General features: G+C 40.4%; 1 protein-coding gene and 1 pseudogene across 4 annotated transcripts in view; both read right to left on the bottom strand.

The window, feature by feature from the left end:
* The window catches only part of ASB11 (ankyrin repeat and SOCS box containing 11), a 39,498-nt gene that overhangs the window by 3,949 nt on the left and 19,159 nt on the right, over positions 1-16,390 (bottom strand). For 2 of the 4 annotated variants that reach the window (XM_036304784.1, XM_036304787.1), the window contains exons 5-7: positions 14,206-14,340; positions 12,069-12,260; positions 8,770-9,349 (exon numbers count right to left, since the gene is read on the bottom strand). In XM_036304784.1, coding sequence (XP_036160677.1) covers positions 9,225-9,349; positions 12,069-12,260; positions 14,206-14,340 — 452 coding nt within the window. In that variant the 3' untranslated portion in view covers positions 8,770-9,224. Of the gene's footprint in view, positions 1-7,531; positions 8,502-8,769; positions 9,350-12,068; positions 12,261-14,205; positions 14,341-16,390 lie in introns of those variants that run through there. The other 2 variants (XM_036304785.1, XM_036304786.1) reach the window with 2 other exon arrangements.
* On the bottom strand, positions 5,727-6,923 carry LOC118653885 (annotated as a pseudogene).

The following is a 16,390-nucleotide window of genomic DNA, read 5'->3' as shown; positions in this document are numbered from 1 at the left end:
AGGTTAGGTAAGAATTATGGCCTGCAGCAGCATAAGGCCACAATCACTTCTTATCTAGTGCAGTCCTAACACTAGCCGCATCCTCATCCCCACCCCTCATCTAGCTGTCCATGGCAGACATCATTAATGGTGACTCTTTCCTCTTGAGGCCTTGGGAGGCCTTGAATGTCACCTCCAATCAGCCAAAGCTGGCCTAGGAGCTGAAACCCCTTGTCATTCTAGTCAGCAATTTTTCTAGCACAAAATCTCTAAAACCTAAAAGAAATACATTTCCTCTGATAATTTGGAATGAACTACTTTTCCAGAACAAATCCCATCTGTTTCAGTTGTTCTCACATAACTGGCTCTGCACACTGAGATATCTTATGTTGCTACTTTTAAAAAGCAACATCATTCATTACAAAGCAGTCACTCATTCCTATTCCATCTAGCTGTACAATAAGACTCGAACAAGAATATGTTTTTAAAAATCTGGCATGATGAAGTATTCTTGAGGAAAAAGGCAAATAAAAATTGAGAGATAGTCTACATAACAATGGAGCTGGACTCTTCAAAAATGTCAATGGTGTGAAGGACAAAATGGGGGAGGCTTTCTAGATGAAAGGAGAATAAAGAGACTTGATAACTAAATGTAATGCATAAGCTTTTACTGGATCCTGATTTGGGGGGGGGGGGAGAAACAGGGGACAAGGCATAAAAGACATCAGTGCCACAATCATGGGAACTTAAAATGGACGTATATCAGATAATCATAGTACATCAATGTCAAACTTCCTGCATGTGGTCACTGCACCAAGTTATATAGAAGAATCTCTGTGTTCTGGGGAGATGCACACTGAAGTGTTTAGTGCAGGGCCATGTGGGAGCATGATACAAATGGAGGCATGTGCGCCCCTATGTGCACATTTTGCATCAAAAAGTTAATGCAAGCTCTACAACCAAAACACGTGAGTATATATAAAGCCCACATTGCCCAATCTGTTTGAAAGCCATTGTCATTCTTCTAAAACCCAACAGCTACATGTCCCACAACCGCAGGCCGATTGGAAACACTATTATCATTGTACAGTTATGCAGGGTGATAAAACAAACAGCAGCTTCTCTTTAAAATTTTTAATGTTATAGTCATCATGGGCTTTTTTATTTAACATTGAATTTTAAAATACTGCACTAAAATATTTATTTTGATGAATGAGTTTTTTTGGTGACCCTTTAAATTTTCTGCCTCACTCACCTCATCCTAATCCCAGCTCTGGTAAAGAATCATGAGGCCCATGGTTTATTCACAAAAGGTTCATTTAGAAAATATTTTATATGTATTAATTACACATGTGCTTACATATATATATTATGTAGGTGTGTGCACACACATGCATATACTATGTGTATGTACATATACATAAACCTGTGTACATACATACACAGAGTGATAAACAAATATGGCAAAATGTTAATTGGTGAACTGAGATGTTGGATATACAAATATTCATTGTATTATTCTTGCAATTTTTCTGTAAGCTGGAAAATTTTCAAGATACAACAATGGTGAAGGAAGAATAATTAATAAATGGAAACAAAAACCTGGTATAAAATTGTTTCAGGTTCGCCCTAACTGGTTTGGCTCAGTGTATAGAGCATCGGCCTGCAGACTGAAAGGTCTCAGGTTCAATTCCTGTCAAGGGCATGTGCCTTGGTTGCGGGCACATCCCCAGTAGGAGGTGTGCAGGAGGCAGCTGATCGATGTTTCTAACTCTCTATCCCTCTCCCTTCCTCTCTGTAAAAAATCAATAAAATATATTTTTAAAAAATTGTTTCAGGTTAAACTCATATTAATATTTGAAGTTGCTATTCTGAGTGTGGCCATGTATTTATCCTAGTACTCTGCTAAAGGAAGAAGATGATATATTCTGTATGCAAATGCCCATGCAGGAGCGGCCCCTGGCAATGATTTGTGATAGGAGAAAACCTAAGGTACTCCAGTGCAGAGAGCACCCTCCCCTGACAAGCTGTGACTATTCAAGGTTTATCCCTCACCATGACAGCTTCAGGCAATGTCTCTGAAACATCAGCTGTTCTCTTTGTGTTAAGTGCATAAAAATTTCTTGCAATGAGTATTGTTACTGAAAAATGAATCATCTGTAAACCTCGGGTTTATGTGACATGGCAATATTAGAAATATCAGGAAGAAGAATTACTTTGGGTAAAACAGTTCCTTAGTAAAATGAACAACAACAACAAAACTTAGAGATGTTGAATGACATACCCAACTATATAAACAACTTAAAGGATTTTAAAAGAATTGAAGGTTAAATCTTCAAGTGACACAGGCAAACTTATTCTTTTAATAATGAGTCAAAGCAGATGATGGATACAGTCAAATAAATAATGAATGGATAGATGCTACAGAGACACATGGTATATGAATAGGTAATATTGGGTATTTGGTAATTAAAATATTTTCCCTTCCCCCTGAGGTTCAACAGTCTGTTCATGCTTCTATGTCTCTGGGGTCTATTTTTTCCCCTCAGTTTATCTGGTTACTTAGATTCCACATATGAGTGAAACTATATGATAGTTGCCTTTCTCTGACTGGCTTATTTCACTTAGAAGGCAGGGGAGGGTAGGTGGAAAGAGATAAACCAATGAATGTGTATGAATACATGCACAGATAATGGGGTAGCGAGGGCCTGGGCAGGGGCAGGGGGAGGGGTGAAAGGGGGGAAGGGGAGTGAGCTGGAAGAGATTAATGGGGGTGGGGGGAGGAGGACCTATGTAATACTTTCAACAATAAAGATTAAAATAATAAATAAAGGGGACAGAGACAGAAAAAATCATTTTCCCTTAAAATGACTCATTTTGTGTATATATAAAATGGTCTTTCAATGATTATTTTATTTTATTTTTTAAAAATATATTTTATTGCTTTTTTACAGAGAGGTAGGGGGAGGGATAGAGAGTCAGAAACATCGATGACAGAGAAACATGGATCAGCTGCCTCCTGCACACCCCCTACTAGGGATGTGCCCGCAACCACGGTACATGCCCTTGACCGGAATCGAACCTGGGACTCTTCAGTCCCCAGGCCGATGCTCTATCCAGTGAGCCAAACCGGCTAGGGCGAATGATTATTTTAAATAGTCATCTTAATCAATAAATACCACTTTAAACACTGTCTAAGAAATAGTATTACCGCGGGCAGCCGTTAGAGCGCAGGCCTACCTGGCTGCTTCGTCCGCGTGCGGGCTGTGCAGAGGACTTGGGCTCACCGGAACCTCCAGAGGTGTCCTCTGGACTCCCACTAGCTCCCTCAGACGTGCAGGCACCGTGTCCAGCGTCGGCAGATGAGCTGAGGACAGCAGCAACTGCAGGCTTCCCGGCGGGGGTCCTGCGGCCTCGGTCTCCCCTACTAACAAAGACGGTGCAGAGGGAGGCTCTTGAACCCAGTGCACCAAGTTAGAAGATGATTGGACAGCACCCCAGCCCGCCAAAAGCTAGAAAGATGATTGGACAGGGCCCACCCTAGACCGGCAGGGAGCCTATGGGAGTCTCCTCAACTGGCCAAGATGGCGCAGAGGGTGGTTCTTGCACCCAGGCATCAAGTTAGAAGATAATTGGACAGGGCCCCAGCCCGCCAAAAGCTAGAAAGGTGACTGGACAGAACCCAGCAGTGCCCCTTCCCCCCCACCCCCCCACCCCCCGATGCTGTAGACCACAGGGAGCCTCCGGGAGTCTCAACTGATCAAGATGGCGCAGGGGGCAGCTCTTACACCCAGCACGCCCCCCCCCTAAATAAAATGATTGGACAGGGACTCAGCCCGCCCAAAGCTAGAAAGGTGACTGGACAGGACCCAGCAGCGCCCCTTCCCCCCCACCCCCCACCCCCGCCTGCTGTAGACCACAGGGAGCCTCCGGGAGTCTCAACTGATCAAGATGGCGCAGGGGGCAGCTCTTACACCCAGCACGCCCCCCCCCCCAAATAAAATGATTGGACAGGGACTCAGCCCGCCCAAAGCTAGAAAGGTGACTGGACAGGACCCAGCAGCACCCCTTCCCCCCCCACCCCCACCCCCGCCTGCTGTAGACCACAGGGAGCCTCCGGGAGTCTCAACTAATCAAAAATGGTGCAGGGGGCGGTTCTTGCACCCAGCACGTCCCCCCCCCCCCAAAAAAAAAAATGATTGGACAGGGACTCAGCCCGCCCAAAGCTAGAAAGGTGACTGGACAGGACCCAGCAGCACCCCTTCCCCCCCACCCCACCCCCACCCCCTCCTGCTGTAGACCGCAGGGAGCCTCCGGGAGTCTCCTCAACTGATCAAGATGCCACAGGGGGCAGCTCTTACACCAAGCGCATAGAAAGCTAGAAATATGATTGTACAGGGCCCTAGCAATCCCCCTAGGCTGCTCTAGACCAGGAGAGATCCTCGGAAGCCTCCTCAACTGGCCAAGATGGTGCAAGGGCGGTTCTTACACCCAGCAAGTCAAAACCTAGAAAGATGAATGGCCAGGGCTCCAGCTCGCCAAAAGCTAGAAATATGATTGGATAGAGAAAAAAAAAACAACCTCCTTTTCCTACACTTATAAGAATAGCAGCCTTGAGCAGGAAGGGGAAATGGTCTCTGAGACAGGGGTCCACAGTTTTTTGCACGAGCATCTGTCTCATGAGTTTGGCTCTCATTGTGGTCAGCTGAACTCACGTTTTCAGTTACAATACTTAAAACATTTAAAAACATTTCTTAAAAAAATACAAAGTTCAAGCTAGTGTCATTTATAATAGCAAGAAATTAGAAATAAGTATCCAGCAATATGGAAATAGCTAAGGAAACGATACAACCATTTAAAAGGATAGTTCAAAGGATTTGAAACTTAGAAAATCATTGCAATATGGTTTATTGGAAAACCAGAAATCAAAAATACTTTCAGAATAGGATTGCTATATTAAATCAGGCAAAGAAACAATAAAACAGTACCACGATGTACTGAAAAAAAGTCACTAAAAGTTTAATAGTAAAAATTAATAAATATTAGATATGTACATGAATAGTTCTTTTTAAATGAAGTCACCCCACCAGTCTTTGCTTAATTACCTTACCTAAAAATAGTAGCTCTATTACTCTTTACCCTAATCTGCTTTATTTTTCTTATCAGTTCTGAAATGATGATATATATGTACATGTTGCTTATTTCCTGTTGCCTCTACTAACACATATACTTTTCACAGCCTCAAAGAGTGTCTGGCATATACTAGATGCTGAGTAAAAATGTGTTGAATGACTTGAGAAGTTAGCCTATAGCACTTCAAATAAGATTGAAATTGAAAAAAAAAAGTACACCATTTGTGGAATAAAACATATCACATCCTGTGAAAAATGAAATAATTTCTATTGTGTTAAGAACCGCCCCCCCTCAAAGAAAGCAATATAACCTCACATAAACCAGATGATTCCTCTGATGGTCTAATTCTAGCTTGATGGATGTAGGTTTTAAAGTGAAATTAAAGACTGCCTCCTGACCAATCTCTAAATTCATAAATCATAAAACACTGACCGCAGCACTCTGAGAAGTAGGCACTGGGGCCTGTTCTGCTTCCACATATTTCTGGAACCAGAGGAGCAGCTCTGGAAAGTGGTCTCTTGAGACTCAGTTCCGGATTGGAGTGTCCCACTCCACACACACAGACACACATTCATACATACAGACACACACACCTACCAGAGTTGGGAGGTCCATACACATGATTCGTGAGATCCATGGTCTGCTGATTCAGGAAGTGAATGGAACGGAAGGATTCTGTAGTTCCTTGGGGTCACAGATAGACTGAATATCCTAGGACACCCTGAGACTTAACACAGAGCTCAGACATTCAGCAAGAAACAGGTTGACTAAAAAAATGCCCTCAGGATAACACTTTAAAGGTACAAAGCCTCTAATTCCTGAATGTTCCATGATATGTATTTTATTTATTTTTTGGCACTTCTCAGTTTATTGCATGAAGGAGTTACACTAGCCCAAGTTAAAAGCAGACCCCAAATGCTCACATTCTACAAGCTGTGAAATTTTTAAACTTGTGACAATGGACAGAAAGGAACTTCTACTCATTGCAAGAAAATCCTCACTTTAGCTTCAGTGATCCAAAAGCACTTAAAACCCGTGAACCTTCAGCTGGTTATCCTTAGCCAGTTCAGTCTCTATGAGGAACCAGAATTTGTTCTTCTGGTGGTCACCCTGTAGCTGAGTTATTTCCCCATATATTCTAGATGTTCAAATACAATACCATTGCAGGCAAATTTCTTCCTAGAAGCCATCACTAGTTTCTTTTTATCATCATCAGCAGCAGCAATCCCTTGGACAGTAGTAAGGGTCTCCCTGCTGCTCCTCTGTTGAATTCTTATCCTATATAATAAATGCCTGATATGCAAATCAACTGAACAGTGGAATGACTGGTGGAATGACCGGTTGCTATGATGTGCACTGACCACCAGGGGGCAGACGCTCAATGCAGGAGCTGCCCCCAGGCTCCAGGCCAGCCAAGGCGGATGCCAGTGGGGGCCCCTGATCACAGTGGCAGAGCAATTGGGGGGCAGGGCCAGCGAGCAGGCCAGTGCCACCCCCCGTTTGCCCTGCGGGTCACCTACCACAGAGGGAGGCGACCGGCGGTGGCTGCAGGGCTGGCAAGCAGGCAGTGCCAGGCCAGCCAAGGTGGGTGCTAGCGGAGGCTCCCCCCAACCCCCGATCGCTCCGCCAGTTGCCCCACAGATTGGCCCTGATTGCCAGCCAGGCCTAGGGACCCTACCCGTGCACAAATTTCATGCACCGGGCCTCTAGTATAGACATAATCAACCCTCAGTGCCAGCAGGAAGCAGATCATCACCCTTACTTGCATCATCAAAGGGATCAAAAGAGTGGAGGTTGTGGATAGTGGACATACAATAGGATTCCTGTTCCTTTGTGTAAATGGCTGGCCTTCAGCTTCGGAAGGCTGCTGAGGAAGAAGGCAGGTGTCTGGGACAGAGCATCAGAAAGTGAGGGAGCTCAAGGTGCTGAGTCCTTGACAGGCATCTCAGTGACTGGGGCTGATATGTATTTTAATTTATCAGTATTTTCCTTTAAAGTTTCTCCCTTTGATATTATGCTTAGAAAAGACCTTCCCTTTCATGCATATTTATGGACATTTTATTCTAGTATTTTATAGATTCATTTTCAATTTTTTAACATTTAGAAAACGAGATTTGTTTTTGAAATATGATGTAAAATAAGAATTTAATATTTTCCCCAAATAGTTAACTAATCAAGATTAACTTATTTCACATTCCAAAGTCATCAAAATGAGAAAAAATGGTCTAGAACAGTACTAACAGAAATATGATGCTAATGACATGTGTAATTTAAATTTTTATTGTAGTCACATTTAAAAAGTAAAAAGAAGTGGAAATAATTTTAATGATGAATTTTATTTAAGCTATCATTTTGAATATATGTGTAATCAAGATCAAAATCATAATAAAATATTTCACATTCTTTTTATTTCTACTGAATCTTCAAAACATGGTGTGTAATTTATACTCACAGCACTTCTCAATTCAGCCTCACTACATTTCAACTGCTTGAGAGGGTAATGGCTAATGGCTTCTGTACTGAATAGCATGAGTGTAGAGCAGTGCTTCTCAACCTCAGCACTGCTAACATTTTGGACCTAATAATTCTCTGCTGTGGAGAGCTGTCCTGTGCCTTATAGGATGATCAGCTGCATCTCCAACCTCTATCCACTAGATGTCAGGAGCATCCCTCCCCCAGATGTTACAACCAAAAATGTCTCTAGACTTTGCCAATTGTCCCTGAGGCTGGGTAAAAGTAGGGCAAATTGTCCTCAGTTGAGAATCAATGGTCTAGAAAAACTAGGAAAAAAACACGTTTGGGAAAAACCTTAGGATCGTCCAAGAGAAAATTTTCTGTTTAGAAGCTAATATTACTATAGTCACTGAACCATAATAGGAGTACTTACAATAATTAAAGTCTGTGCAATTTTCATGTTTTAAATTCACAAAAGAGATGACAGGAAGAGGTTGGGAAGAAGAAAAAGGAGAGGGAGAAGAAGAGAAAAGGGAAGAGGAAAGCTGTTTCTGAGTATACCTTTTTGTTTATTTTGGGCCCCTACTTAAAGAAATAATATTGACCCACAAATGAGTCTATTTTGGTGACTGGCATCAACCTGTAATTATTTCAAACACCCTGGTACTCTTGGTTTTGAAAATATGTTGATGGAAGCTTGGGTTGAAACATGCATCAAACTGTGCCCGTGGGTTCGGGTAGTAAGAACACTCAGTGTTGCTGGATCCTAGAACTGTCTACCTCACATAACAGCATCTAATATAAAAAGTGATGGGAAACAGACCCCCAACTTCCAGGTGAGCTAATATCTTCCAACAACTCTCTTACCAACCAGGAGCTCCAAAACTGCAAGCCTCAATTAATTGTGGTGTTTTAAAAGTATTTCTCTTTTTTATCTGTAAAAAAAGGCAAGGAAGGCAGCTATGCTAACCACTATACAAAAACTCATAGACACAGACAACAGTATGGTGATTACCAGAGGGAAGAGGGTGGGTGGTCATAAAGGGTAAAGGGGGTCAAATATAGGGTGATAGAAAAAGATTTGATTTTTGAGTGGTGGGTACACAATGCATATACAGATAATGTATCCTAGAATTATACACTTGAAAACTATGTAATTTTATTAACCAATGTCACCCCAATAAATTTAAAAAGGCAAGAAAATCAAAATAATAGCAGAGATTTATTCATAGAAGGAAAGAAAGGGGGAAAGAGGGAGGAATTAAATCACATTTTATAATATTCACATTCATCATAATCTTATTCAACCTGATTTACATGTATCTACATGATACTCAGAATGTTGACCCTTAGATAATTGAAGATAATGAGACTTCAAAAATAGCTTATTATTTTCACTCTACTTCATAGTTTTTTAAAAGTTTATACAACAAGTGGTAAAAATGAAAGGTTTCTGACTGTCCCTTGGTTAATGAGAACATTAAACTAACCACAAGTTTCCACTCCCTACATGTTTCTGATTCATCCGGGATTTAATCTAACTGGCTTAGCTCATTTTATGATACTGAGATGTTAGCTGTTGGGCATCTACATTAAGTACCCTGCGTACAGCAGGCAACTACCTGATTATTTCCAAGACCTTCCATGGAGAGTTGGGACTACTGGTAGAGGAGGAATCTTTGCAGTGGCTCCGGTAGATGTAGCTTATGGATGCTTTGATGACACGCTCGACCCAAGCACTTTCGGATACACAGGCGACAGAGCTGGGAAAGAGCAGGTGGGCCTAAGGAAGGAATTAAAATGGTGTGAACTTTGTGCTAGTATGGCCAGGGTTGAGTAAAGACTAGAAGAGGCGTAAACTTTCTAGAAGATTAAGAGAAGCTGCATCTGTATAGGAATTAGAAAGTGAGTTAGCAAACAATCAATACACCCAGGATTCTGGTTTATCCCTTAGACAGGGTCGTGTTTCTTTAAGTTGAACCTCCAATGGTAATTATATTACCGATATTTAAGAACGAAGCTAACTAATATGACAAACCTACAGCCAACATCATACTCAATGGGCAAAAACTAAAACCATTTCCCATAAGAACAGGAACAAGACAGGGATGCCCACTTTCACCATTCCTGTTGGACACAGTACTGGAAGTACTAGTCATAGCAATCAGACAGGAAGAAGAAATGAAAGGCATCCGAATTGGAAAAGAAGAAGTAAAATTGTCATTATTCGCAGATGACATGATACTGTACATAGAAAACCCTAAAGACTCCATCAAAAAACTACTAGACTTAATAAATGAATTTGGCAATGTAGCAGGATACAAAATTAACACCCAGAAACCTATGGCTCTTGTATACACCAATAGTGAACTCACAGAAATAGAAACTTAAAAAAAAATCAAATCCCTTTTACCATTGCAATGACAAAAAATTAAGACACTTAGGAATAAACTTAACTAAGGAGGTAAAAGACCTATACTCAGAAAACTATAGGACACTGAAAAAAGAGATAGAGAAAGACATAAACAAATGGAAGAATATACCGTGTTCATGGATTGGTACAATCAACATCATTAAAATGTCCATACTACCCAAAGCAATTTATATACTCATTGCAATCCCCATTAAAACACCAATGGCATATTTTAAAGACCTAGAAAAAACTCTCCAAAAATTCATCTGGAATAAAAAAAAAAAAAAGATCCCTGCACAGCAAAAGGAACCATCAACAAAACAACAAGAAAGCCCACTGCATGGAAGAACATACTTGCCAACGTTATCTCCTATGAGGGTTTAATCTCCAAAATTTACAGGAAGCTCGTACAACTTAACAAAAGGAAGATAAACAACCCAATCAAAAAAATGGGCAACAGACCTAAATAGACACTTTTCGAAAGAGGACATACAGAAGGCCAAGAGACATATGAAAACATGCTCAAAGTCACTAATCATCTGAGAGATGCAAATCAAAACAACAACGAGGTACCATCTCAGAATGGCTATTAGCAACAAATCAAGAAATGACAAGTGCTGGTGAGGATATGGAGAAAAAGGAACCCTCATGCACTGCTGGTGGGAATGCAGACTGGTGCAGCCACTGTGGAGAACAGTGTGAACTTTCCTCAAAAAGTTAAAAATGAAACTTCCATTTGACCTAGTAATCCCACTTCTAGGAATATATCCCAAGAAATCAGAAACATAAATCAGAAAGGATATATGCACCTCTATGTTCATAGCAGTACAATTTACCATAGCTAAGATTTGGAAACAGCCTAAGTGCCCATCAGCAGATGAGTGGATTAAAAACGGTGGAATGTCTATACAATGGAATACTACGCTGCTATAAAAAAGAAGGAACGTTTACCATTTACAACAGAATGGATGGACCTGGAGAACATTATGCTAAGTGAAATAAGCCAGTCAGAGAAAGATAACTATCACATGACCTCACTCATTTGTGGAATATAATGAACAACATAAACTGATGAACAAAAATAGGTCCAGAAACAAAGAAACACTGAACAGACCATCCAACATCAGAGGTTGGTTGATAAGAGATCAACCAAAGGACTTGTATGCATGCATATTAGCATAACCGATGGACAGGGACACTGGGGCAGTGGGGGCTTGTCCTGGGGGGGGGGGGTGGGAGTGGCCAGGGAGGGGTCGATTGGGGGAAAAGGAGACATATGTAATACTTGAACAATATAAAAGAAAAAAAAAGAATGAGGCTGACCAGAGGCAAGTTAGAAATGAGGCATGTGGTCTAAAGGGAATTTGCTTTATTCATGTACCACATGTGCTAATGGATATGAGCTGAAGAGAAAATGCAAATAGAAGCACTGGGCATGCAAGACCCTGAGACAGAACTTCAGAGCAAGGGAAAACAGCCAAGTGGATGTCAGGAGGAAACCCAGTCTATATGGTCACAGATGCTGTATCAGGAGATATGCGGGATGCCTGGAACTCAGGGTCCTCCTGTATTGTCTGGCTCTAGCTTCCCAGAAGGTGGTGGTGCCTGAGTCCTGACTCACAGTTGGAGGGCCCCCCATTTTCACAAGGAGATCAGGATAAAGGACCCAACTCATTAAGACCCCATTATAACCTGATTCTTTGTCTCATGGAGTCTCATGGAGTCATCATGCCTCTGACATTGAGCAGCTATGAGTCCTAAGGGCAAGTAAACTAATGAGAGTCCAAAATATGGTTGAGTAGGATGAATGAGCTTTGCGTTGGAATACTAGTTATACAGGGGCATTTGTAACATCCCATTACTTTGTAACCTGACTCTGTCAATAAAGATGTAAATGCCCTTTTGTTATAAGTGAATATATACAGCATATAAAATCCCACCTCAGCGATGCTAGGACTTTCCACCTCCTACATGTCACATCCAATCAAAAAGAGAAGAGGGAAAAGGTAAGAAATCCTAGAGACTAGATAGAAAGGAGAGAGAGCAGATGCACTTAAGGAAGAGAAATGGACACACAGCCATTCCTTACCTTCCCAGAGCAGGAGCGCCTGCTCCACTCTGCTTTTCGGGGCCGCCAGATCAAGTGCACTTTTTCCCTGAGCATTTCTGCACTTCAGGTTAGCCCCATAGTCTACCAGCAGGTGAATGACTTCCACACTGGACTGCTTCGCTGCAGCATGGAGAGGGGTGTCCAGCCATTGGCCGTGGTCAACACTGGCTCCTTAACAAAGCAGATGGCCATGATTTAACAATAAATGTTAAATGTAGAAACATAATGAGCCTAAAATATAGTAGCTGCATAAAGACATCTTAAATACCATGACAGTTTGACAAATATTTAAAAATGTGCCGTAAGCCTAGAACCTCAGCAATGCCTATTAAGACTGTTTCAAAATATTTGAAGAGCCCAGCCAGCGTAGCTCAATGGTTGAGTGTCTACCTATGGAGGTCATGGTTAAATTCCCAGTTCCCAGGTTGCAGGCTTGATTCCCAGTAGGGGGTGTGCAGGAGGCAGCCAATCAATGATTCTTTCTCATCATTGATGTCTCTATCTCTCTTTCCCTCTCTGAAATCAATAAAAATGTATTTTAAAATATTTTGATGAGAAAAGTGAATTAAAATATTTTTATTCAGTTAAAATATTTTACTTACTCTTCCATATGAACTTTGTGACATATAAAATTAAATATTTGAAACTCCTTTTACATAGAATTATTTTCTTTTTGGCAGAGAATAAAGCTAAGTTTATTTAGTAATTATATTATTCAGAGTTCACAAATAATATTTAGGAACTACGGAGTAGTATATGATGGCAGATAAAAAGAAAACACAAAAAATATTGGAGAGAAAAATTCTTATTTAAAGGCTCTTACTACAATTTCCACCTTTGTGTCAATGGCCAAGTTTGGGAAATCTGTAAACAAATAATAGTTTCAAGACATTTTACTTTTCCCTAGACTCTCAGTTTCTGCACATGCCTTTTTTATTTTTTTAAATATATTTTATTGATTTTTTACAGAGAGGAAGGGAGAGGGATAGAGAATTAGAAACATCGATGAGAGAGAAACAGCAATCAGCTGCCTCCTGTACACTCCCTACTGGGGATGTGCCTGCAGCCAAGGTACATGCCCTTGACCGGAATCGAACCTGGGATACTTGAGTCCGCAGGCCGACGCTCTATCCACTGAGCCAAACCGGTTTGGGCTCTGCACATGTCTTTAGATTTAAAAATATTACTGCCTCAGTCAGGTGGCTCAGTTGGTTGGAGCATTGTCCAGTACACCAAAAGGTTGGGGGTTTGATCACCAGTCAGGGCGAAAAGGGAAGGCAACTGATCTATCAATGTTTCTCCCTTTCTCCCTTCCTGTCTCCCTCTAAAATAAATAAACATATTCTCAGGTGAGAATTAAAAAATCATTACTAGCCTGGGATGGTGTGGCTCAGTTGGTTAAGCACCATCGCATGCACAGAAAGGTCACCAGTTTGATTCCTGGTCAGAGCACATGCCCAGGTTGCAGGTTTGATCCCAGATCAGGGTGCATGCAGGAGGCAACTGATTGATGTTTCTCTCTCAATCAATATTTCTCTCTCTCTCCCTCTCCCTTCTTCTCTCTAAAAAAATCAATAAAAACATATTTTTTACAAATGACTAAATAAGCAGGATTGATCGTAAGTAGTCTATGGCAAATGTCTGTTGTTTTTACTATCCAGAATCTTCATGGTAACCACACTTAGATTTCCCCTGGGGAACCATCCTCATGATTCCTAGTTCATATGTTGCAAATGAAGCCCAGCAACTGCAGTGTAGACTGAAATCTAGGGATAAGCCAATCAGTGTTGTATTGTATTCCCTTGGCCACCATAATTGGTTCAGACAGGGGTATGTGATTCAAAAAGAGCCAATGAAATACAATTGCTTTTTCCCCTGGGACTTAAATGGGAAAGACTCTTATACTCTCTTGAGACCACCAAGGAGACCCATACCAATTAAACAGAACGAATATCAGAGGAAGCAGAATTAAAAAACACAGATACTCATTCTCTGGAGTTCTGTTTTAAGCATTCAAACATCAAATGCTGCCAGATTTTGTCCAGTCTGACAAGAACTTTGTCTTGGAAGTCCATGGTTAATAGGTTCTTTTCATGACAAGATTTCTGGAAGTTACCTAATTCTAGAAGTTTCTTCACACAATCTACCCTTTGGTGGGTGCAGGCCACATACAGGGGAGTTCCAAGCTGAGGCACTTCCTGATCAATATTCACGTTATTTGCCAGCAGAATCTCCATGCACTCTCTATGACCTGGTGGAACATAAGATAAACCTCACACGAGTAAAAAAAAACAACAACATATATTGACTATCCACAGAATTAAAGGATTGCTTATCAGGAATGGGCTTTAGAAATAATAGATGTTTTAAGCAGGAAAAAAAATTTTGAAGATCTTAGAAACCTCCAAAACTAAACTATTAGAAAGAGAAGCATGCCTATTTTTCCCCCCATGTAATTCCTCTTTGCAGCCTTTGAGGTAGCTCCAACTAAACTAGGGGCTCCAAGGAGCAGAGCTGAAATCCTCTGGAATTAAGACAGCAGTTTACAAATAGAGGCTACAAGACCCAGAGGGGTAAATGACTCATCTTAGTATTACTCTGAAAAGACAGGGCTCAAATCCAAGTCCAAGCCCTGATCCCTCTCCATTACAAATCTCTCATTCACTTCTTCATCCATGCATGCAAGGTTGGGTATGATTGCACCATGTAGTAAAAGCTCCTTATTTTGGTTAACCTGGAAGATACCTATGAGAATTAATTTAAATGTACTTCCAAATTCAAGAACTTTGTACAAGTACTCTCCTAAGAGAGTTTTCCCACTGAACTGATAAACATGGTTAATCTGCAGCATATGAATGATTTTTTCAGGAGCAAATGTTTTTTCTCTTTGAAAATTTAAATGTTTCATTTTTAAAAATTTTATCATTGCTGATTAACTTAACCAAGATTTTCTTTACAAATAACATAAAATTAAGTTTCACCTCAAACCTGCTTGATTTATCACAAATTCTGAGTTATGTGTAAATATGCATTAAAAATGTACAGATAAGGATTCTGTGGATTCAAACTATTTACTTGTTCACATAAGTAAATATTATGCCTGGATGATAACATCAATATATCAAAGCATTGTCCCAGACTGACCAAGCTTGTTCATAGAGGTTTAAAGCTGTTAAGAATCTAGAAATAATATCTAATCAGTACCTAAACCTGGCTGGTAAATACAGGATATCTAATAAACATCGTTGAATAATTCTATTCTTTTTTGCAGAAGAAACTGAGCCTCGTTTGAGTTAATTTAAGTAATCTCAGGACGTTTTAAAAAAATGAATAAAGTACATAAGTCAAATGGTTATCACTACTGTAACAATATCTAAAAGTGAACTTGCTATTCATCGTTCCACTCTGTGGACATTGGTCCCAAACATACAGGAAAAAATATGTAGAGACATAGATACCAAGCACAACATATGTAACCATTTAAGCACTGCAGAATTATTTAAGTAATTCAAATCATTCCCAATAGTAATCTATTTTTAAATATTTAGATGAAATGCAAAGAATAGATTAATTTTTACTTCAAATCAATATTTAAAAATTTTAAAGACTTTTATATCATTTCCAAAATAGACTATTTCCCTACAACTTAAATAACTTAAAGTTTGTGAAAGGGCCATCACCAGTTATTAATAAATAACTGTTTATTAAATATATATAGGACATCAAAACCATAGATACACTGAGATTTGGGTCTTTTTATTGAATTTATTGGGGTGACATTGGTTAACAAAATTATACAGGTTTCAGGTGCACAATTCCACAACACATCATCTATATATTGTATTGTGTGCTCACCACCACAAGTCAAGTCTCCATCACCATTTACTCTCCCTTATACCCTTCGCAATCTCCCTCTATCCCCCTACCCCCAGCCATCACCACATTGTTGTCCGTGTCTATGAGATTTCTCTCTCTATTTTTTTTTTGCTCAATCCCTCCACCTCCCCCACCCAGCCCACCCCTGACAGCTGTTAGCCTGCTCTTTATCTATGAGTCTGTATCCATTTTGCTTGGTAGTTCAGTTTGTCCATTAAATTCCACATGAGTGAAATCATATGGCACTTGTCTTTCTCTGACTATTTCACTTAGCATAATGATCTCCATGTCCATCCATGCTATCTCAAAGGGTAATATTTCCTTCTTTTCTACAGCACAGTAGTATTTCATTGTGTAAATATATCAATGTTTTCTAATCCATTCATCTACTGATGGATACTTGGACACTTCCAAATTTTGGCTAT

The sequence above is a fragment of the Myotis myotis genome, unplaced genomic scaffold (genome assembly GCF_014108235.1).
Source record: "Myotis myotis isolate mMyoMyo1 unplaced genomic scaffold, mMyoMyo1.p scaffold_m19_p_4, whole genome shotgun sequence".
NCBI lineage: Eukaryota > Metazoa > Chordata > Mammalia > Chiroptera > Vespertilionidae > Myotis > Myotis myotis.
This window is presented reverse-complemented; position numbering and strand designations above follow the sequence as displayed.